The sequence below is a fragment of the Euprymna scolopes genome, chromosome 22 (assembly GCF_053919585.1).
Source record: "Euprymna scolopes isolate OS-2025 chromosome 22, ASM5391958v1, whole genome shotgun sequence".
In the NCBI taxonomy this organism is placed as follows: Eukaryota; Metazoa; Mollusca; class Cephalopoda; order Sepiida; family Sepiolidae; genus Euprymna; species Euprymna scolopes.
Window position 1 is genome coordinate 92,073,302 of NC_136503.1, and position 24,771 is coordinate 92,098,072.

Sequence of the window (24,771 nt, forward strand, 5' to 3'; positions counted from 1 at the left end):
TTTGGCTGTCATGTCCACTTTTTCATTTCCACGGAAACCATAACGACTACGAATCCAACAGAAGAAGAAAGTTTTGTGTTGCATGATAGAATGGATCTTTTGTAACAGTTTGATGAGTAGGGGATTGTTTAATTTTTTTTTTTTTTTTTTTAATGTTTCTAGTACTGATAAGGAGTCTACAAATATAAACTTCTTGGAGTTTTGGTTGGTGATAATATCTAGAGCCAGGTTTATGGCTGTAATTTCTGCACTATAGATAGAGGAGTTATTTGGTAACCTTTTCTGCTGAATAGTGTTTTCTGAAATAGCGGCACATCCCACTTTGTTTTGATCTTTGTAATCATCCGTGTAAATGTGTGTCCGATTTGGGTAAGAATCCAGAATGTTGTTTAGTTTTTCTCTATAGTCTGAAGGGTGAGTATTGGATTTAGAATATATTGGCAGATCTAGCATGACTTTAGGTTGATTTAACAGCCAGAGTAGGAGTTCTGTTGGATTTTCCTCGTGGATGCTGGTTTGATCTATTGAGTTGCCTGTAAGTGGCTTTATTGTTTCTTCCATATAAAGACCAAAGGGTTTAATTGCATTTTCTTTTCTTTTTTTAATAGATGTGTGTAGTTGGGATTGAAAGTGCATTAATAGGCAGAATTTTGGGGGTTTGATTTTAGTTTTAGATAATATTGTAAGCCTAATTTTTCACGTCTCAATTTTAGTGGAGGTTCATAGGCTTTAGCATATAAGCTTTCTATCAGGATGGTTTTGAATGCACACAAGGAAAGTCTTAATCCTGTGTGATGGTTTGGTTGGTTGGTTGTTTTTGTTTTACGGCATATCAACTCTTTTCGGGTTATTTAATGCCGAATCCAAAGATTTTGAAGAAAAATTTTTTAATAGAATATATTTGTTGTTTCCAAGTCGGTTTCTATTTAACCCATAGTTGGGACCCTAACAGGTACTACCACTCCGGGTCAGAGTGGACCTGGGAGCAATGGCCATTAAAGGGTGGCTCCACACTCCCCAAAGCCTGCAAACAGGGGCCTCACCATTGGATATAGTTTAAGGTCATATCCAGGACCCCCGTGTGATGGATAGAATCTAGAGTTTTAAGATAACTTTTTCTGGTTAACCATATATGAAGCTTCCATAATCTAGTTTGGCTCTTATCAAGGTTCTATATAATTTTAAGAGTGATGAGCAGTCTAATCCCCACTCAGTATTTGCTATAACCCTTAACAGTTGTAGACTTTTGAAGCATTTTTGTTTTAAATATTTTAAGTGAGGGATTAAGGAAAGTTTTTTTTATCAAAACTAAGTCCCAGAAATTTATGTTGGTCAGCTATTTCAATTTTTATTCGTTTTAGGTTGAGAGTAGAGTCATTGTGCATTTTTCTATGATTACAGAAATGGACAAATTTAGTTTTGCTTGTTGAAAATTTAAAGCCATTTTCTGTCATCCAGTGTATTAGTTTGTTTATGCACATTTGTAGTTGGCGTTCTGAGTTATATATAGTTTTTGATGTATGGCAGATTACAACGTCATCCATATATAGGGAGCCATTTATCTCATTGTTTAGACAATTTACAATATTATTAATTTTTATATTAAAGAGCGTAACTGATAAAATACATCCTTGTGGGACTCCTTCTTCCTGTATTTTTGTGTCTGATAGGGTGGGTCTGATTCTTACTTTAAAACTTCTATCAGATAGAAAATCTTTTATCAGGATGGGTAGTCTGCCCTTTAATCCAAGGTTGTAATGGTCTTTTATTATACCATGTCGCCATGCCTTTTCTAAATCAAAATAGATAGCTATTGCATGTTTTTTTTTGATGAATTCTTCTCCAATCAGACTATGTTGTCCATTGTTTTTCTTTTGTTTCTAAAACCACTGTAGGTTGGTAATTGAGTCGGTGGTTTCCAATTCAGTCATTTTATTTATCATTCTTTCGAATGTTTTGCAGAGACAACTTGTCAATACAATTAGTCTGAAATTTTGTGGATCTGAATTGTCTTTCTCTGGTTTAGGGATGGAGATCACGATAGCATGTTTCCAGCTATTGGTTAGTTTTCCCTTGAACTATATTTTGTTGAGTGTGTTTAAAAGATGTGTTATAGATTTGAGAGGAAGTTGTTTCAGAAACTCATAATGTATCTCATCCGCACCAGTAGCTGTATTATGTGCTTTGTTTATAGCTTTTAAGAGTTCACTTTTAGAAAAAGGATAGTTGCATTCTTCTTTGTTGTTTGAGTTGAAATTTAATTTGTTTATCTTTTTTGCTGTATCTTGTTTTGGCTTTTGGAAGAATTGACTGCAATTTTTACTGGAGGAATTGTTTTGAAAAGTTTCAGCGAGAAGATTTGCAATATTTTTTGCCTCTGTTATTTTGATGTTGTTTTGTAGGAGATGATGAGTTTTTGCCAGAAATCTTCCTTACCATGTTCCACACTTGTTTAGGGTTTGTATTTGAGTTTATTTTATTCATATAATCTTTCCATGATGTTCTTTTCGCTTCTCTGATAACTTTACGAGCTATTGCTCTTTTTTGTACTTTGTTCGTTGGAAGTTGAATTTTCATGAGCCAGCTTTTCGTTAGCGAATTGCTTTTTGGCATTCGTTGTTAAACCAGGGTCTTTGTTGCTTGTTAGTTCTGCTACTTTTAGCATACATTCATGCATACATTCTAGTAATGTTTTAGAGGAGTATTCTATGGATTTATTTGGGTTTTCCTCCTCTGAGAGTTTTTTTTTTATATTCCTCCCAATTTGCTTTTTTTCCATTGGGAGAGATGGATTTTTGTTTCTTTTAGATTTGTTAAAATCACTGGAAAATGGTCGCTACCCCATGAATCTTCTAGAACCTTCCAGTTATAGTCCATGAGGATAGTAGGGTCACACAAAGATAAATCTAATGCTGAGTAGGCGCCTGAAGTGGGATGAAGGTATGTGTTGGATTTATTGTTTTATATATATATATATATATATATATATATATATATATATATATATACACACAAGTCATTGTCGTTAATAATTTTTTCAAGATTTTTTCCTTTCTTATGCAAGTATGCAGATCCCCATATATAGTTGTGACTATTGAAATCACCTAACAGTAAGAAGGGTTTGGGTAACTGATTTATTATTTTGTTCAGCTCTGTTTCGTTTATTGGACCCTGGGATGGGATAGTGCAGATATTTAAAGTTATACATCTTATGAGATGACTGGGTATTTTTTATGATTTTAGGTTCAAATGAACAGCTACAGCAGGAATTAGAATACACCCTACTAAAGCCTGATTGTTACATTCTGTTTAAAAGAATGATATGCAATAAAATTTTGTTTTAAACTTGGAAAAAATGCCACAGAAACATGGAATACTCCAGACTGCTTTTCGGCCATATTACATGAATCAAGCATCAGTTTTTGAGTGGCATAAGAGATTCAAGAAAGGCAAGGAGTCGATGAGGGATGATGAGATCTTGGAGGAGTAAGGAAGTCAGAACACCAGAGTTGATTTGCCAAATAAAGAATTTTATGGATAAGGACTGTCGTGTGTTGATAGAGACAATAAGTGTACACTATGGTGTCAGTGTGGGATCTGTATTATTCACGAGGAACTGAAAATGCGAAAGATTTGTGCAAATGCACCAGTCGACAACTTCATCAGTTCCTAACCCTTTATATAGTCCAAACCTTGCTCCCTATGACTTTTGGTTATCCCCTAAGCTCAAGGAAAACCTTGAGCTTAGGGGATATGAGACAATTGAGGAGATGAAAGAGGTTGTGATGAGGGTTGTTGACATGCTCACACAAGACTTCCATGGGGTTTCTAAAAGTTTTTGGAATGGTACAACAAGTACATTGCAGCCAAAGATTACTTCAAAGGGGACAAGAGTTTCATGTGTGTACTATCAATAAACGTGCCTATACGAAAAAGTCTGGAAGCTTATTGAAGGCACCTTGTACTTCAAGTGTACCTTGTTGAACTCAGGAATCTGTATGGAATTTCAAACAGAACCATTTCCCTTATTTAACCCAACAGAGATAGTATGCTCTCGTTCTATCAGCCATGATTAAGAAGAAATCCTAAGTAATTTGCAGCTGTATTTTTAAGTCACCTGCACTGAGGATTGAACCTTCAATCTCCAGGAAAGTATAACGTTTACAACTGAATTTTACCAAGTACTAATCTATCCGCTACGCCATGGATCCTTATGGATACACCTGAAGTTGGTTGGAGATTACATCGACTAAAACATTTCACAAATAACACTCAAGACAAGAACAGTAGTTTGAAGAAGCCAAATATGTTTATGGAGTAAATTTAAACATTTCTTTACAAGGACATTAGTGTATAAAACAATGTTTGGTTTTGTTCTGTACATTATTGTTTTTTATTCTGTTTAATAAGTTTACAGAGTCTTTTAATGTGGAAAGTGCTGATGGTGCCCATTAATAGGGTTAGAATATTAGCTATGGTTCATGTAATCCTATGCATGATGTTATTATAGGAATAACTTATTGGTGAGTTTTAGGGAGGCCAAATAAAATAACTTACTACAATTTATCTCTTTTAGTCAGCAAACTAATATTAACTGAATAAAGCTGATATCCATGGTTATTTTTATACATTCCCAACAAAATTTGGTATATAACATCAATATTTAAAAAATGAAAATTCATTTCACTTCATAAACGCACTACATATTTTGAAGTTTAAACATCTACGCTTTGTTTTAAAGTAATGAAAACATTCTTTCCACATCATAGATACGTCACATATTTTTAATTTTTTATTTTCTTCAAATCAATTATTTTGAAGAAATCTTGGAATAAAGATGAAACATCGATGAAAATATCAATAATTTTCCCATTTTTTTTTTAATTTAAAGTTTTTTAAATTCCTATAAGTTCATACAAAAATAGCACTTAATTATTATTAAAGCTCTAAATATTAGGTTGATGCAAAAATAATGTTTTTTATCAGATATATATATATATATATACATCAAAAAACGACATTATTTTTACACCAACCTAATATATAATAATGTAATAACAATCAGTTTATTTAGTTTTTTTATTCATACAATCGTTTCTGCCCATTCCAAAACAAAAAGTTCAAGGTATATTTCAAAGGCTTTCTCAGTAACTTTTTTCCAATCAATAAAACTCGGAAAAAGTCAAAAACCATAAACTAGAGTGTTGTCATAATGAATTCATCCAAAATATCTTCTTTGATTTTGACTCATTAAACAAAGAAAAATAAAAAAAAATTGTGAAATGTAACAAAACTGACAAAAACCATGCGTTGTGTATATATCCTAACCTGATGGGACAGTCAACATTTTTGCGAGAGAATACAGACTCATATACAGTTCGTTTTCAGCTGTGAACGCTTTTCTTTATTCTTATGTTCGATTTTCAAATGTTGGATTTGCTGTTTTTGAATGTAAGACCTCCTAAGATTAAACTAAAACCATTGAACTCCTGATAAACTTTTACTCAAGCTATGTTGACCTTGGTATAGGACTTTTATTTCAATTGCATCACTGTGCAGAGGAATAAAGTCTATCATATATAAAGTTTAGGCAAATATACACATGCATATTAAGTATAATAGAGTGTGTGTGCATACAAGAGTGACTAATAATGTGAAATTCAACTGAAGTTCTTGTTCTCTTACCTTGTCATGGGTCGAATCTTTCAGAATCTCTTTCAATTTTAAAGTCAACAAACTAGAAGAGAAAGAAGAGAAAAAGAAACCTAAAATCTCATGAAAAAAATCAATGATGAGATTTGGCTAGAAAATATAATAAAAGGTAGCTAAAGAAAAACAAACACAGACAACATTATCTACAAAATGGCAAACTGTCCTATCCAAATCATGTGTCAACATACATTTGTAGCACAAACTGATCTACATTAATGTTAAAATTACACAAAAACATTTAAATGTAAAAATGTAAGTAAAGATATAAGTATCAAGATCTATAGCAAGAAATGTAGACAACATAAAAATTAAAGATGCAATACTTATACCGGGACTCGACCCCAAAAAATGACCGGCAGATAAGAACACTTAATTATTAATTTAACACACTCATGCAAGACAACATTTAAAGTTGAATAATTTTTTTGTTGTCGTTTCATACTCAGAAGAGGTTATCCCAAAAGATTAAAAATTTAGTATGATTGTAAATTGTTACAAGGATAAAAGGGGAAACACTCAATAGGAGTAATTGCAGAGGATGTAATAGAATTACTTGGATGCAATAGAAGTGTTGATGGATCAGCTCATGAAAGTGATTAAGAGAATAACTGAGTAGCAAATAATCTTGCTAGTAAATACATGATCCCTTTACTTGCATATTTTGCTAGCAGCCCGGGAAGATAATATCATGGCAAAGAACCCCTACCCTCTCTAAAGAAGGAGGAAATGTCTGGGAAGATGTCTCATGACAAAAAATACAATATTTCCCTACAAAAGAGGAGATAATACCTGGGAAAATGGCATTATAGCAACAGAACACAAACTACACTACATCCACCAAAAGAAAAGGACAATATTATGCCTAGAATACTATGCTACCTCTCCAACAGAGATAATTCCTGACAGGATGGTATCATAAAAACTGAACATATACTACACTATCCCCATCTGACAATAGAACAGATTCCCCCTCCCAACTTCAAACAAAATGAAATTTTCTAGCCCTCCAAACCAGTGACCATAATTTTAGTCTTTGTAACATTTACTTTTCGACCTTTACTTTCCATAGAATTCCTTCAAGTTATTAACTAAACAAGTAAACCTTCTATGGTTTCAAACTAAATCAACATAAAACACCTTTTCCAGACAATTTATATCCTGAACAACATGAAATGATACTTGTTTCTATTCATAAGAGAATTATTTTTGTGCGTGTGTACATATATAGTTATCAACCAACAGCTGCTTTGCTATCTCATGATTCAGCAGTGTGGCTAGATAAGCAATGCGAAGAGTTCAAAGAAAAAAATGAATGACAATTTTTCATAGAGAGACATTAAGAATGTCAAAGAAGATGTGGAATCATGAAAAAGTTAATATATTTCTTGTATCAACAATTCATAAAAAATTCATACAAATATTTTTTGACTCACTGAAATACCTTATTAATTATGTGTGTGGGGGAGAGGGGGGTAGTATTAATTACTTTGTGGACACCTTTAACAAAATAAAAAATCCAACAGCATAAATAAAATCTTTAATGAAATAAAAAAATAAAATTATTTTACCTCACTTTAAGTGTCCTACTACTACTTTAAATATGGTTCGTACATAATGAGGTTAGCAAAAGAATAAATATACTAAAAACTCTCCTGGAAAATACCAAAAGCAAAACAGCTACCCTAACATCAACCCAAATTGAATCACAAAATATCTATTTACTACAGGTCTCACCTTTGAACAGCCTCAACAACTTCCTCTTCTACTGTAGTCAGATTAGGCACTTCCTTCTTCGGAGCACCATACTGTTTCTGAAGACATTTGATAGCATGGATGATGCTCTGTGTCTCTTTAACACCTTGTTTGATTGCTTTCAGGAAATCTTGCTGCAAAATATTTTCTGATGATGATTCTATCATCACTGAAAGAGACATAGAAGAAAAAAAATCATGAAATAATTGAAATTTCATAAAATAAAACAAGCATCTTATTAAAACATTGTTTCTTTCCTATAGCTAGCTATAATAATGGCAGAGAATGTAATAAGGTAATATCAGGTTGAAGATTGTTGAAGATTATCTTTACAAACCAAAAACTACTTCAGTCTTTCGATATTGCATGTTTTTATTACATGTTAAATCAACTTAAAATGCAGCATGTATGAATTCTTAGTAAATGTGTTATTACCTAATATATAAAAGAAAGTTGGCTTTTCTGTCAGTCCAACTAACACTAGAAAACGACCAAAGATACTCTTACAAACCTTACATATTTACATATGCTAATTAGTATGATCTCGAGCAAGTTATAGTAAAAGAATTTCCTATTCAATCAGGAATCAAATTAGTGAGTGTAGAGTTGTAGTGAAGCCAAGACTACTATTTTTCCATTACATGTCTCTTTCTCTCTACTCTTCCTTTTCCCCCTTCCTTCCTTCCTTCCTTCCTCCTTTCCTCAAAAATGTGACCAGAGGTTGTAACCAATCAGGACGGAGAACAGTTCTGGTGGGAAAGACAAAAAGAGAGATACAAAAAGTGTTGGAAGCAGAAAGACAGAGACACAAGTGGTTCCAGAGTCAGAGGACAAAAATGAGAATCATGAACTTTTTATAACTCGATACCACTTGTACGCTGAAATGAATATAAAACCGTTTCGTTTGGAAATTCCTTTGTTTCTTTATTATTATTCCCAGGTCGGTTTCTACTCTCGTCTTATTAATTTCGACGACTCCCCAAAAGGGGGACCCGCCGAAATGATGACCTACCCAACAAGAATTACATTATGGTAACCGCCATAATTTGGTGAACACCCGACACGGACAAACGATGACGATGTAACAGCAAAGTCTGAGGACAAACACAAAAAAAAAAAAGAAAAAAAGAAAACAAGTAAATATATATAAATCCACCTAAAGAAGTGCCGATGAAACATATTTTTACTGTTTTATGACACGACTCACCCTATCAAAAAAAGAAATAAAAAAAAATTATGTGATTCCTACCGAATAATTTACGTGATTTAAATAGGACCTGGCCTGAGAAGTCCGAAGGCAGATACCTTGTAAAATATATATAAATACAACAAAAAAAAAAAAATATATATATATATATATATATATATATTTCTTAAAAAAAAAAAAAAGATAGATATATATATATAGAAAAAAATTTTTATCAATAAGTTTGAAACACAAATCTCTTGGTTAATTCAACCTCTGGTGAGTAAACGTTTTTCCTTCCTTTCTATTATACCTAGCCCCCACCCCCGCCATTTCTTTTGGTTGCGGCTTCCAAAAAAAATATTAACAAAAGATATAATAATAATAAAAATAATCATACAATTTTTTTTTTTTCAAATAAATAATATTAGTAAAATCATAATGGATGCTCAACAAGTAAGCGTAAAACCCCCACAATCTATGGAAACTAGTGTCGAGGGATGGTTTGCAATATTAGAAGCACAGTTCCATCTCCGACATATTACTACAGACAAGACCAAATTTTATACTGTTATAAGTGCATTGTCACCTGACGTAGTGACGAATATACCGTCAGTGGTTTTACACTCGTTAGATTATGTTAAATTAAGGGAGTTGGTATCGTCTACCTACGAAAAGACTAGACCTGAACTCTTGGAGAAATTGATGAGGACCACTACGTTGGCAGGTCGTCCGTCAATATACCTCCAGATGTTAACAGTTGCAAATAGAATAGGAGCAAGCGACGAAATAGTGCGCCATAAGTTTATACGTGCACTGCCGAAGCAAATTGCCCCGGTGATAGCAGCTCACACCGACATGTCCTTGGTAGAGATAGGTCGACTGTCCGACAACTTGATGCCGTTAATAGAAAATACACTGGTATTTCAGACTGTAGAAAGTCAGGCTCGAACAAGTCACCACAGTACTAGACATACAGGCGAAACAACACAAGTGTCGGTCTATGCCTGCATAGAAGGAAACAGCGACCGAGAGTATGTAGAGCCCATATTTACTTCGCAGAAGAGATTCGTACATGTAAGCTGTGGTGTAAATGGCCGAAGAAAAAGAGCAATATACAAATGCTACCTAAATTGTGTCCCTCATCTCCCGCCCCTAGCGATTCAGAAAACTAAAAAGGCAGACTGCGTTTGCTCCGGTAGTGCCGCCGTTACTAGAAATTACTGCAAAAATAGGAGCGTCTAAAGTAAATTTTATTGTAGATACAGGAGCCAGTATTTCCATTTTACCACGTTCTGTAGTAAATGGAATTACCTTGGAACCAACTCCTGTTCATATCTCGACTGCTAACGGCGAAAGCATAAAATGCTATGGTCAAACTAGCTTAGAAGTCAAGATTCCACATTTAAGATCTTTCAAATGGAGTTTCATGATCGCGGATGTCACTAACCCTTTGTTAGGATTTGACTTTTTAAACAAGTTTAATATAGTAGTGGATTGCAAGAATGGATCCATCCGTGATAATGTAACAGAGCGCGAAATTAAAGTCAACACAGTAACTGAAACCAATACTGTATTGATTAATAAAAAAGACCTAGCAGAATACGTTAACGAAATAATAAATAACTAATATAATATCACCTCATAGCGATAAAGACAAAGAATATGGCGGAGTGTATCACAGGATTGATACAGGTAGCCATGTACCAGTCTTTGCTAAAGCCAGGCAACTTTCTGGTCCTAAATTAGACGCAGCACAGGCAGAATTTAAGAACTTACTAAATACTGAAGTTATCCAGCCTTCCAGCAGCGAGTGGGCAACACCCTTGCACTGAGTGAAGAAATCAGATGGTTCATATCGAACTTGCAGTGACTTCCGCGCGCTGAATAGCGTTACCAAGACAGACCGCTACTCGATACTGAACATAAATTCATTCTGCACATAATAACTTGCTGGTAGACAATATTTTTCCAAGATCAATTTGACTGCAGCATTGATATGCTGCAGTCAAATCGATCTTGGAAAAATGCTGCAGTCAAATCGATCTTGGAAAAACACCCTGAAGATGTGCCTAAGACGGCAGTCGTGACACCTTTTGGCTTATTTGAATTTAATTACATGCCATTTGGTTTAAAGAATGCTGCAGCCACATTTCAGTGTTTTATGGACAAGATATTTCTAAAATTAAATTGTGTATTCGTATATTTAGACGACATATAAGTTTTTAGCGAAAGTGAACAACAGCACTAGGAAGACTTAGATAAGGTATTCAGGATTCTTAGTGATAATAATTTAAAGATTTCCTTAGCTAAGTGTGTATTCGGAGTGCCAGAGTTGGACTTCTTAGGTTTTCATGTAAGCAAAGAAGGCTTGTTGCCTACTTCAAAAAAAATTAAAGAATTAGAAGCCTTTCCAGTACTCAAAGATTCGAAAAGCTTGCGTAGATTTTTGAGAATGACAGGTTTTTATCGCAAGTTAGTCCCTAATTACACAACCATAGTGCTACCACTATCCGAACGAATGAGGTTGGATCCTAAAGCAACGTTTGAGCTAAACGAAGAAGAAACTCATGCTTTCAGAACAATAATAAGCAAATTGTCAGAAATTACGGCATTAGCTCATCCGTAGTTTTCAGCCAGAGAGTACCACCTTGTTACGGATAGAATCAATACACAGCTGGTGCTGCATTACACCAGCTAATAGATAAGAAACCAGTACCTATAGATTTCTTTTACAAGAAATTTTTGCAAGCCCAGGCCAAGTATTCTACGTTCGACAGAGAGCTACTGGCAGCTTATTTTTCAGTAATACATTTCCGTCACCTCATAGAGGGTCGTTATGTAACATTATTCACTGGCCATAAGCCATTGTGTGGAGCCTTTTATAGTCAGACACCCGCAAAGTCGGATCGACAACAACGACACTTGTCAGTACTTGCTGAATATATCGCTGACGTGGTGTATATTAAAGGAGACGAGAACGTAGTTGCAGACTGTATGTCTAGAACTACTTTAGTGGTGCAAATAGATGCATGTGATCTGGCACAAAAAAGGAGATGACGAAATAAAGTCATACGCTAATTTAAAAGAATACTGTGTGTCACGTGAAATTGGCTCTGTCCTGTGTGATACTTCAACCAAGTACCCCAGGCTGTTTGTCCCAAAAGAGCTTCGTAGGGCTGTCTTTGACAGTTTACACGGTTTAGCGCACCCTGAAACTGGAGCATCTATTAAACTGATTATGTCTAAATAATTCTGGCCTAATTTAGAGAAGACAGTCAAGCAATTCTGTGTAGAATATGTTGTATGTCAACAGTCAAAAGTTCACAGATACACAAAGTCTGCAGTCCAGGAGTTTGATTTACCATCCGCACGTTTCCAAACGGTACATATTGATATTGTTGGCCCGTTACCCCTAACACGCAATGAGTCAGATCTTTACCTCAGTCCATACAAATATTTGCTGACCTGTATTGATCGTGCAACTCACTGGATCGAAGTACAGCCAATAATCGAAATAACTGCACAGTCGGTAGCAGAGGCATTTATCAATGCCTGGATATCTCGAGTTGGAGTTCCATTGCATGTTGTAACTGACAGAGGTAGCCAATTTGAGAGCGAATTGTTTCAAGAGTTGGCCAAGGTAGTAGGTTTTTACCGATTGAGAACAACTTCGTATCATCCTCAAAGTAATGGGATGATTGAAAGAGCACATCGTACCCTCAAAGCAGCGATAATAGCACAAAAAGAATCCTGGATGAAAGCGATACCAGTGATCCTACTAGGTATATGCAGCACCCCTAATGAATCAGATTTTTCACCTTTTACCACTGTGACTGGAGCACCAATATTGATTCCTCATCAACTGATACACAAGCAGAAAGTAGAAAAAGGAACTCCAGTTAACAAGTATGTATGTAATTTGTGTGAATTGATGTCCCAAATTGATGTACTCAACGATGGAAAAGGATTTGTCCATGGAAATGCAAAATCTTTTATACCAAAAACCTTACTTTCCTGTCAGAAAGTATGGTTAAGGGTTGATCAAGTTAGGAAACCATTAGAAGCACCGTACTCAAGTCCTTATAAAGTTTTGACTCGATCAGATAAACATTTCCAGATCGATATGAACAACGGTACTCATGCACACGTATCAATTGATAGGTTAAAACCGTTTACAGAACCAACTAGCAGTAATAGAACTAGAGTGACTGAGAAAGCACAGATAGGTACTACTAATGATAACGATGTCAGAACAGATGATACCGATGAAGTAGAGAGTAAAATTGCTGGTGGCATGTATAAACCTAGATCAGGAAGAAAAGTGACATGGAAAAAGAAAAATGAATATTTTTATTTTTAAACAGAAGTAGACATAGTAGTAATTCTAAGGATATTAACTAACTCCGTTACTGGAGGGGGACTCGTGTAGTGAAGCCAAGACTACTATTTCTCCATTACATGTCTTTTTCTCTCTACTCTTCCCTTTCCCCCTTCCTTCCTTCCTTCCTCCTTTCCTCAAAAATGTGACCAGAGGTTGTAACCAATCAGGACAGAGAATAGTTCTGGTGGGAAAGACAAAAAGAGAGATACAAAAATTGTTAGAAGCAAAAAAAAAAAAAAAAAAAGACGGAGACACGAGTGGTTCCAGAGTCAGGGGACATAAATGAAAATCACAAACTTTCTATAACCCGATACCACTTGTACGCTGAAATGAATATAAAACCGTTTCGTTTGGAAGTTCCTTTGTTTCTTTATTATTATTCCCAGGTCGGTTTCTACTCTCGTCTTATTAATTTTGACGACTCCCCTAAAGGGGGACCCACTGAAATGGTGATCTACCTAACAAGAATTACATTACGGTAACCGCCATAGAGTCAGCAATTAATGCTTTTTCAAATTTAAATAAATCAAGGGAATTAACTCTAGTTTAAAGTTATTTTCCCTGAACTAATTAAAATTGGAAATTATAGAATTTGAAAATATGGATGGTAATATAGGAAATCAGACTTGAAGAGTACAGATGAGTCCTTATTCATTGTTGGGCAACATTGAGCAGCCTTTCTGGTTTATATAACAATATCAAGATTTGAATTTTGTTGAAACTATTTTTTCTGACTTTTACAAGTATTAAATTAGTCAATTCAAACTATTTTGATGCCATTTTTAATTTTCATGCAGCAGAATGTGATTTTTGAGATTAATCTAAAATATTACATTCCATCTCGCTTTATAAATACTAAATATAATATTCAACTTTATTATTAAATAGCTGAACCTACTCAAGCATTACCCAGAATGCAATGAAATTATTTTAATTCTTATTTAAAAGAAATAAAATTTTAGTTTTCAAGTAAACAATTCTTATATTCAATGAGAAATATAAAATAAAAAAATTTTCGGTGAATATTTAAAAATGTTTCTGTGGGGAAAATAGAAATGGACATACAAACAGCCTACCTGTGAAGCGCCCATATGTCTGCCTGTCATGCGCATTAGACAGGAAAAGAGAAACCAAGATGGCATCTGCAATATTTAACAGAAATGGTCTCATGTGATCTTGCGAGATTCACGTGTGTGAATGTAATATAAAGCAGGTTGCTTGGAGGAGTGGGGCCGTTTTTTGCTGTACAGACAGTAAACAGGTGACGTTACAAGACAGACGGTAACTCAGTGCATTGGAACGAGTGAAGCAGGTTCCAGATCTACAAGCTATTTTTGGCATGATGTCAGGATTTAATCCTAAGCTGATTCCACTGTTTGATGGGCAGCAGCCCTGAGCAGTCAGTACAGGAATGGGTGGAAAAGGCAGAATTGATATGCCAGCTCAGTACTGTGAAGTGTCTGGAATGCGTGGTCCCAATGCGCCTCGCTGGAGGTGCATACACTGTATACCAGCAGCTAATGGACGAAAAGAAGGCAGATTTCATCTACATCAAAAATGCCCTCTACGCAGCATTTGCACTAGATCCAGTTGCTGCATGGAAGGAGTTTATGGCATGCAAGTTACATTTCGGGGAGACGGTTGATGTTTATCTAGAAGAACTGAAGAAGCTTGCGGTCCTGTTCGGAGGAATGTCAGATAAAGGCCTAGTGTACGCATTTATTGCAGGATTGCCCGCTGGTGTGGAAGATCTGCTTTGAACCTCATCCCAAATAGACGAGATGGACATCTCTGAAGTATTAGCACAGGCGCGGACGATACTAAAAAGGAGCCCAGAGACTGTAGACCATGCGGCAGCCGTGCAGCCATCACAGGGTGGATCATCATGATCTGGGCACAGTTACAAGCTGCTACAAGCATGGTGCGCCCAACCATATGGCCCTTGATTGTCTCTCATCGCGCTCACTGACTTGAAGGCTTAGCCAGCTTCAGTGCTATAAGTGTAAAAACCGAGAACACCTGGCCTCTACCTGTCTGGGAAACGGGCAAGGAGAGGAAGCTACAGCGCGAGTCTTCTCCCCAGATCGTCACTGAACAAGGCGCTGCCCATGGTTAACGGCTGTGAATGCCTCGCTCTTGTAGACACTGGGTACACCCAGACCCTGGTGCGCAAGGCATGTTGCGATACTCGGTACAGAGAGACAATTGCTGTGCTAACCGTGAGTGGAAGGTCGCTGGCCTCTTGTGGAGTAAGCGTCGTCAGCACAAACATCGGCGACGGGCTTGCAGTAGCCGTGCAAGCCCTGGTGGTGGACGGGGAGCTGCTTGGGTACGACTACTTCTAGGGATTGATTTGATTACACAGCTTGATGAAATCTATCAGCAAGATAGAGTTCTCCCGACATGAGAAACATGTTTACGCAGCGATTACTCTGGATGAGCCTGACTTTTATGTGGAGTACGACAGGGAAACCAACGCATGGATGGCATCTTGGAAGTGGGCTAGCGATTAACCACCAATATCCTTACAGAACCGACTATCAGAGTACCCCCCTCCAATGAGACTCAGGGGGCAGTACGAAGAAGAACTGCAGACTTAAATCAACAATGGCTGGTTGCTTCCATACCCTGGGGATGAGCTGGGGCCCCTCCGAGGACTGATTTCCCTGATAGCTGTCTTACAAGATAGCAAACAGAACGTCCGACTACCGTGAGCATGTCGACCCATACACAGCAGGGTGGATGTTTGTACACTCAAATTAAGGGAGTGGTGGCAGCAAGGGTCGGATATGGCAATTCTGGACCTGCGCAGGGTCTACCTGCAGATACGCATTGAAAAAGCGCTGTGGCCATTTCAGACTGTGGAAATTAAAGGAACTCATTATTGTCTGACCAGGCTAGGGTTCGGTCTCAATGTTGCACCAGTCATTATGATGGCAATTATGCAAGCGATCTGGCAACAGGATGAGGCTGTGTACCAGGCAACATCGTCTTACATTGACAATATCTTTGTAAATGAGGGTGGTATTTCTCCTGCCCGTCACACCAATAATTTCCTGGATAAGTTTGACACTGTTGTCCAAACTTCCAACTTCCAAACTTCTGTATACATAATGCACCTTCTCTCAACTCCAAACGCACTTCTGCTAATTCAACTTATTTCTTCGAAATCCAACTTCAAAATGAACGTGCCCTCTAAAAAATTAACCCTCTTTTATCTCCAACCAGGAGCATCTCATCTGTGGTGGTCACATTGCAGGCATATAAAGAGATAAGGCAACCATTTTTGTTTCTTTCTTCTTCATTCATTTCGTTCCACGACGACCCGTTGAATTATGCAAACGTGCTAGTTAGGTAAGTCACACGTTTCCCTACAGTCTAGTCGGTAAAAGAGCACTTTGAGAACTTCGGACTGACATGCAAGGAACCGGAGCGTCTGTAAGACAGGGCAAAAGTACTTGGCCTGCATGTGAGTGGTAGCAAGAAGGGGCTCTACTGGAGGAGAGGTGTTGATGTTTCGGAAGTCCCAGAGCATTTTTTCTGTTTATGGAAAGCTGGTGGACCATTTCCCTGTATGTGGTTGGCTCAGAGTGGTAGTGGTGGCCATAAAACGTCATGCCACATCCGTATCATTGGGATGGAACAATAAAGTGCATGATGCCATACTCCTGAGCATACTGACAGAAACTATGGCCAGGGTGACTCATGACGACCCTGTACGAGGGAACTGGTGCGTTAACGGGAATGAGTTCATAGTCTGGGTGGACGCTAGCTCACTATAGCCCTTGGAGTTGCCCTTGCAGTTGATGATGGCATTATCGAATACACCTGTTGGCTTCATCCAGAGAATGATTCTAGGCACATCAACCTGGTCGAACTTGATGCAACATTGAAAGAAGTTACCCTGGCGCTTCAGTGGCAAGCCAGGGTACTACATATTAACATGGACTCTGCGTGCACTCATCGGTGGATAACCGATGGATTGACTGGAAGAGCACAGCTAACCACATGGGCAATGAGTGAGATGTTGATACGAAGATGACTCGCCACCCTGGTCGATACAATCAAAGAGTACAACCTGACCTTAGACATAACATTGATCAGGTTTGCAAGCAAGAGCAGATGCGCTGACACGAGTATCACAACGGTGGCTGCTGGCTGATACCCTGGGTGGTTCTGAGATGCTGCAATAGCTGTGTGCAACCGTCACGTGTAATATGGATGCAGATCGGATCAGTGGGATTCATCGGCAATGTGGAAACCCAGGGGTTAAGCGAACACTGTTTTTGCCAAAATCGTTGACCAGAAGTAAGAATGGCAGATGTCAAGAAAGTAATGGAAAGTTGCCAGGCATGTCAATCAATCGACCCAGCTCCAATACAGTGGAAAAAAGGGCAAGTGGGAGTGAGCGGCACATGGCAGAGAGTGGGCATGGATATTACACATTACGGTGGCAGTCACTTCCTCACCCTCATCGATTGGGGACCTACGCGCTTTGCAGTCTGGAGACCACTCGGGCACCAGGACTCCTCCTACATTATTCGCCAGCTGTCATCTGTATTCTTTGAAAGAGGCACACCCGAATAGGTGCTGACGGACAATGCAACCGGCAGGTCAGGCAGTTCCTGAAGGAGTGGGGAGTGTGGCTGCGACTGTGGTGTGCTTATGTGCCGTCTGCCAACGGTATTGCTGAGAGGAGCCATTGCAGCATCAAAAGAATTGCAGTCAAGAAGCAGTGCACCGTCTCAGAAGCCGTATATTGGTACAACATCACGCTGAAGGATGGTATCTCTCCAGGAACAGTGCCTGCAAACGCAATCTACCAATACCGAGTTCAAGAAAACAACAAAGAAGTCGCCAACAAGGAAGGACAGGGGTCGTACACACCAGGTGATCCTGTCTGGGTGAAGCTGCCAGGAAGCCGGTGCACTGACAGATATACACGGGGCTGAGTGACCAATGTGGTGAGTCAGCAGTCAGTCATGATTGATGATGTGCCCCATTATTTTAGGGACCTGAGGCCGGCAACACAGTTGCTACCACCGCTGGACGACGGGAGCGACTCTGGGTCTGAGGTCAGTGGACCATCGCTCTGGTTTGTACCATCCTCATCCTCATCAAGCAGCGAATCCGATATTAGTAGCCTCTCAGGATAGGTAGTGTTCTTCGACCCTCTCACTGCAGACCTACACATTTCCCCTTCGAAGAAGCACCAGATGAAAGAGAGCGCCACCTCCCTGCCATCTCTGTGATCATGAGATCAGGGGGGGGGGGAATAGAAACGGACATACAAACGGCCTACCTGTAAAGCGCCCACATGTCTGCCTGTCATGTGCGTTAGACAGGAAAGAGAAACCAAGATAGCATCTGCGATATTTAACAAAAATGGTCTCATGTGATCTCGCAGGATTTATGTGGGTGAATGTAATATAAAGCAGGTCGCTTGGAGGAGTGGGACAGTTTTTTTACTGTACAGATGGTGACGTTACACGACAGACGGTTACTCAGTGCATTGGAATGAGTGAAGACGGTTCCAGTTCTACAATTTCTATATTATCGATTGCCAGGCTAAATATGTTTTTAAATAAATGTTGTTGAAGTAATATACTTCCAATAACATGCTACAACTATAATAAATTAAAATACGCTAGTAAAGTTTATTTTGCTCATTTAAATGCTATTTGGGTCTGATTTAAAAAATTCAACACAACAACATTACAGATTAAACTTATATTAAATTTATATATATATTTATATATATGTATATCATATGAATTTACCTGATGTTGCTTGGTAGTGTTTTTACTTGCAAGTTTTGCATTTTTTTTAACTATAACATTTTTTTTCAAAAATATTATTTTTTCTTAATATAGAGAAGTGATTGTATAGATGAATTCAGGATGATCACCATTTTTTATACGGCATTCATATGAAAAAAATTGACATTGTCAAAGTATCAGAAGCAATTAAATCGAAGAATTATATTTTATTGTTCTTAACAAAAAAGAACTGGCAAACCAGAGCCAAACATCTATTTTGCAGGAAGAAAGCTATCAATGACAAAAATGAATTGAGAAAGAGACTGACTTTACTTTATATATTAAATAGCAAATTAAATATTTGTTAAGATCATAACTTCAGTAATATTAGTATTGCTTTTCATTCCCTGTATGATCACAGACTTCTACATTGATATGGATCTTCCTTTATAGTGTGGTCGTCAATCTGTATGTTGGTATAGCTTGTCAATAGCTTTAATCACAAAGAAACTTTTCTAAAACCAAATGGGGAGAGAGTGCAAGATTTGAGTCAAATGTGCATACAAATAGTGCAATTGATGAGTCAGCTTTAGTTCACAATTTGTAAACAATATTTGCAAGGAAGATTTCCTTCTCTCTCTCAAGTATTCTCAAAGGAAATACAACAATGATAAGCTCATCTTGAGAATCTGTCCCAAATGATTTGCTGGCTTCAACTTCTTTCAACCTTGTCTGCCAATAGTCTAGAGATTGGCCAACATACCAATTTTATTAGGTTCAGAACAGGCTACAATCAAGTTGAGGGTGCTGTTGGCCATTTGTCGACGGGTTGGGTTGATAATTACTTCATTGTTGATAAAACCGACGCGGACAGCACCTGAAGTTAAAAGAATAGAAAAAAAAGCAGCAGAAGATGAGAACTTTCTTGAAACTTCATGTCAGCAAGTAAAAACATTTTAAACAATATGACAAAGTAAACATCTGGAGAGAATTAAAATGCAAAATACTTTTTTTAAATTGAAAAATTCCAAATGGAAAAACATTAAAGAATAAGATTGTATTAAACACAAAAATCACATGGTAAAATTTTAGAAAAAGCATGAACTCAAACTAATAGAAAAAAATAAATTTTTATTGTAGATTTCGGTGTGCTGAAAAAGAATCTGAAAACTTTGCAAATTAATAGTTTTGGCGATATTAATAATTTTCGAATGGATAATCAGCTATAATGGCGTAAGTCGACTGACTGTGCATGCGCACAAACTGAAAAGAAATCACATTTTATTTTTAACAATTACCATTTTATTAGTTTCCATAATTAAAAAGTAAATAAAACAACACATCCTTTTGTTTGTTTACGTAATTTTGTTCTTTACGCTTTGTTTTTTGTTAAAAAAAAATAAAATACAAAAAAGATATTATTTTACTTTAAAGGCCTGTCTCACGTTTGTATAGAAGAATATCTTTTTGTAGATTTTGGTGTGCCTCACTCAGTAATCTTTAGCGAACATTTAAAATAACAAGAAATTTAAAAAAAAAAAATGAACTATATTTTTTTTTAGTTATGTAGCTGTTAATATTTTTGAATTGATCTAAAAAATTAAGTTTTCATGAGCGATTTACAAAAACATATTTTTACGTTTTTCGTTCTTTTTGGGGGGGTATTCAATTATAGAACTTATACAGCTTAACACATGCTTCTGCAGTTTAATTAACCATTTTTCCATAAATAATGTGCCGACATTTATCAAGCAGTGGACTGTTTAACATTTCACAAAAATTCTGTGTGTACATTTGGAGGGAGGGCAGTTGAGTTGGGCAGGGCAGTGTTGTAGTGGCTGTCAGTTGTTTTTTTCTTTCTCTTTAATAATTGTGTGAAACAAAACCTATGAATATAAAAGAGAAAATGTATGTATGCATGTATGCGTTCGCTTTTTCAGTGTGTCTACAAAAGGCTTCTTTCAGAGAAGCGGTCGGTCGGTTCACAACTTTTTAAAACTTTTTATATCACACACAAATCGTAATATCTCACACTTAACAATGAAGCTCGCCTGTCTATTTAATTTGCTCGATTTTGGAAAGATAAATATTCAATATTTGTCGCTCGCCGCATGTGGGTTAGTCTTTTCCCTATAACATCTTAGGGGTGAGGAAAAAAGCGTTCAGCAGTAAATGAAATCCCGCAGTCAAACTGACTTCATTAACTCATTAAAACGAGCACCTGCTAAATCCAATTAATTAAATAAATTCAAACGTGTTTCCGTAAGCATGTTGCGGTGGGGCAATGGTTAACGTCTCACGTTTTTTTTTTTTTCACAACTTTGCCTCAAGGGTTCGGGTTCGATCCTCATACTTACTTATTTTTTTAACCCCCGCCCAAACACCCGCGCAACGCTGGGTACCCCTCGCAAGTCTATAAATAAAAGACATATTTTTTTATTTGTATCTCACCGATAATTTATGTACAATAAATAAATCATAAATTCTTTGCATGTGATGGAAACTTGCATTTATAACAATGTCATATGGGATACTGATACTGGAACATTTTACCTAAAACTAAGTTTTTTTCTTAAACCCAACCAATTTTTTGTGGAAGGGTAGAGACAAAAATATATTTTTGTATGAAGTTTTATTAATTGAATTTCTAACGCTGAAAACGTTTATTATTGGCAGACGATTTATTGATATTTTTTTTATTACAAACGTATAATTGTTTACAACTTTCATTCATTAATTATTGTTTACATCATTCAGGAATTATTGTTTACATCATTCAGGAATTATTGTTTACCTCATTTACAACTTTCATTCAGAAATTATTGTTTACCTCATTTACCACTTTCATTCAGGAATTATTGTTTACCTCATTTACCACTTTCAGTCAGAAATTATTATTTACCTCATTTACCACTTTAATTCAGGAATTATTGTTTACCTCATTTACCACTTTTATTCAGGAATTATTGTTTACCTCATTTACCACTTTTATTCAGGAATTATTGTTTACCTCATTTTCCACTTTTATTCAGGAATTATTGTTTACCTCATTTACCACTTTTATTCAGGAATTATTGTTTACCTCATTTACCACTTTCATTCAGAAATTATTATTTACCTCATTTACCACTTTTATTCAGGAATTATTGTTTACCTCATTTACCACTTTTATTCAGGAATTATTGTTTACCTCATTTACCACTTTCATTAAGCAATTATTGTTTACCTCATTTACCACTTTCATTCAGAAATTATTGTTTACCTCATTTACCAATTTCATTAAGCAATTATTGTTTACCTCATTTACCACTTTTATTCAGAAATTATTGTTTACCTCATTTACCACTTTTATTCAGGAATTATTGTTTACCTCATTTACCACTTTTATTCAGGAATTATTGTTTACCTCATTTACCACTTTTATTCAGGAATTATTGTTTACCACATTTACCACTTAAATTAAGCAATTATTTTTTACCTCATTTACCACTTTTATTCAGAAATTATTGTTTACCTCATTTACCACTTTTATTCAGGAATTATTGTTTACCTCATTTACCACTTTTATTCAGGAATTATTGTTTACATCATTTACCAATTTCATTCAGGAATTATTGTTTACCTCATTTACCAATTTTATTCAGGAATTATTGTTTACCTCATTTACCAATTTTATTCAGGAATTATTGTTTACCTCATTTACCACTTTCATTAAGCAATTATTGTTTACCTCATTTACCACTTTTATTCAGGAATTATTGTTTACCTCATTTACCACTTTTATTCAGGAATTATTGTTTACCTCATTTACCAATTTTATTCAGAAATTATTGTTTACATCATTTACCACTTTCATTAAGCAATTATTGTTTACCTCATTTACCACTTTCATTAAGCAATTATTGTTTACCTCATTTACAACTTTTATTCAGGAATTATTGTTTACCTCATTTACCACTTTTATTCAGGAATTATTGTTTACCTCATTTACCACTTTCATTAAGCAATTATTGTTTACCTCATTTACCACTTTCATTCAGGAATTATTGTTTACCTCATTTCCCACTTTTATTCAGGAATTATTGTTTACCTCATTTACTACTTTCATTCAGAAATTATTGTTTACCTCATTTACCAATTTCATTCAGGAATTATTGTTTACCTCATTTACCACATTTATTCAGGAATTATTGTTTACCTCATTTACTACTTTTATTCAGGAATTATTGTTTACCTCATTTACCACTTTTATTCAGGAATTATTGTTTACCTCATTTACCACTTTCATTAAGCAATTATTGTTTACCTCATTTACCACTTTCATTCAGGAATTATTGTTTACCTCATTTACCACTTTTATTCAGGAATTATTGTTTACCTCATTTACCACTTTCATTAAGCAATTATTGTTTACCTCATTTACCAATTTCATTCAGGAATTATTGTTTACCTCATTTACCACTTTTATTCAGGAATTATTGTTTACCTCATTTACCACTTTTATTTAGGCATTATTGTTTACCTCATTTACCACTTTCATTAAGCAATTATTGTTTACCTCATTTACCACTTTCATTCATTAATTATTGTTTACATCATTCAGGAATTATTGTTTACATCATTCAGGAATTATTGTTTACCTCATTTACAACTTTCATTCAGAAATTATTGTTTACCTCATTTACCACTTTCATTCAGGAATTATTGTTTACCTCATTTACCACTTTCATTCAGAAATTATTATTTACCTCATTTACCACTTTAATTCAGGAATTATTGTTTACCTCATTTACCACTTTTATTCAGGAATTATTGTTTACCTCATTTACCACTTTTATTCAGGAATTATTGTTTACCTCATTTACCGCTTTCATTCAGGAATTATTGTTTACATCATTTACCACTTTCATTAAGCAATTATTGTTTACCTCATTTACCACTTTCATTCAGAAATTATTGTTTACCTCATTTACCAATTTCATTAAGCAATTATTGTTTACCTCATTTACCACTTTTATTCAGAAATTATTGTTTACCTCATTTACCACTTTTATTCAGGAATTATTGTTTACCTCATTTACCACTTTTATTCAGGAATTATTGTTTACCTCATTTACCACTTTTATTCAGGAATTATTGTTTACCACATTTACCACTTAAATTAAGCAATTATTTTTTACCTCATTTACCACTTTTATTCAGAAATTATTGTTTACCTCATTTACCACTTTTATTCAGGAATTATTGTTTACCTCATTTACCACTTTTATTCAGGAATTATTGTTTACATCATTTACCAATTTCATTCAGGAATTATTGTTTACCTCATTTACCAATTTTATTCAGGAATTATTGTTTACCTCATTTACCACTTTCATTAAGCAATTATTGTTTACCTCATTTACCACTTTTATTCAGGAATTATTGTTTACCTCATTTACCACTTTCATTCAGGAATTATTGTTTACCTCATTTACCAATTTTATTCAGAAATTATTGTTTACATCATTTACCACTTTCATTAAGCAATTATTGTTTACCTCATTTACCACTTTCATTAAGCAATTATTGTTTACCTCATTTACAACTTTTATTCAGGAATTATTGTTTACCTCATTTACCACTTTTATTCAGGAATTATTGTTTACCTCATTTACCACTTTCATTAAGCAATTATTGTTTACCTCATTTACCACTTTCATTCAGGAATTATTGTTTACCTCATTTCCCACTTTTATTCAGGAATTATTGTTTACCTCATTTACTACTTTCATTCAGAAATTATTGTTTACCTCATTTACCAATTTCATTCAGGAATTATTGTTTACCTCATTTACAACATTTATTCAGGAATTATTGTTTACCTCATTTACTACTTTTATTCAGGAATTATTGTTTACCTCATTTACCACTTTTATTCAGGAATTATTGTTTACCTCATTTACCACTTTCATTAAGCAATTATTGTTTACCTCATT

At 35.5% G+C, this 24,771-nt stretch overlaps 1 protein-coding gene across 1 annotated transcript in view; it reads right to left on the bottom strand.

The window, feature by feature from the left end:
• Nucleotides 1–24,771, bottom strand: part of LOC145243541 (polyribonucleotide nucleotidyltransferase 1, mitochondrial-like) — a 1,193,685-nt gene that overhangs the window by 1,036,888 nt on the left and 132,026 nt on the right. The window contains exons 8-10 of the mRNA XM_080106520.1: nucleotides 19,557–19,670; nucleotides 7,447–7,633; nucleotides 5,686–5,737 (exon numbers count right to left, since the gene is read on the bottom strand). Coding sequence (XP_079962646.1) covers nucleotides 5,686–5,737; nucleotides 7,447–7,633; nucleotides 19,557–19,670 — 353 coding nt within the window. The remainder of the gene's footprint in view (nucleotides 1–5,685; nucleotides 5,738–7,446; nucleotides 7,634–19,556; nucleotides 19,671–24,771) is intronic.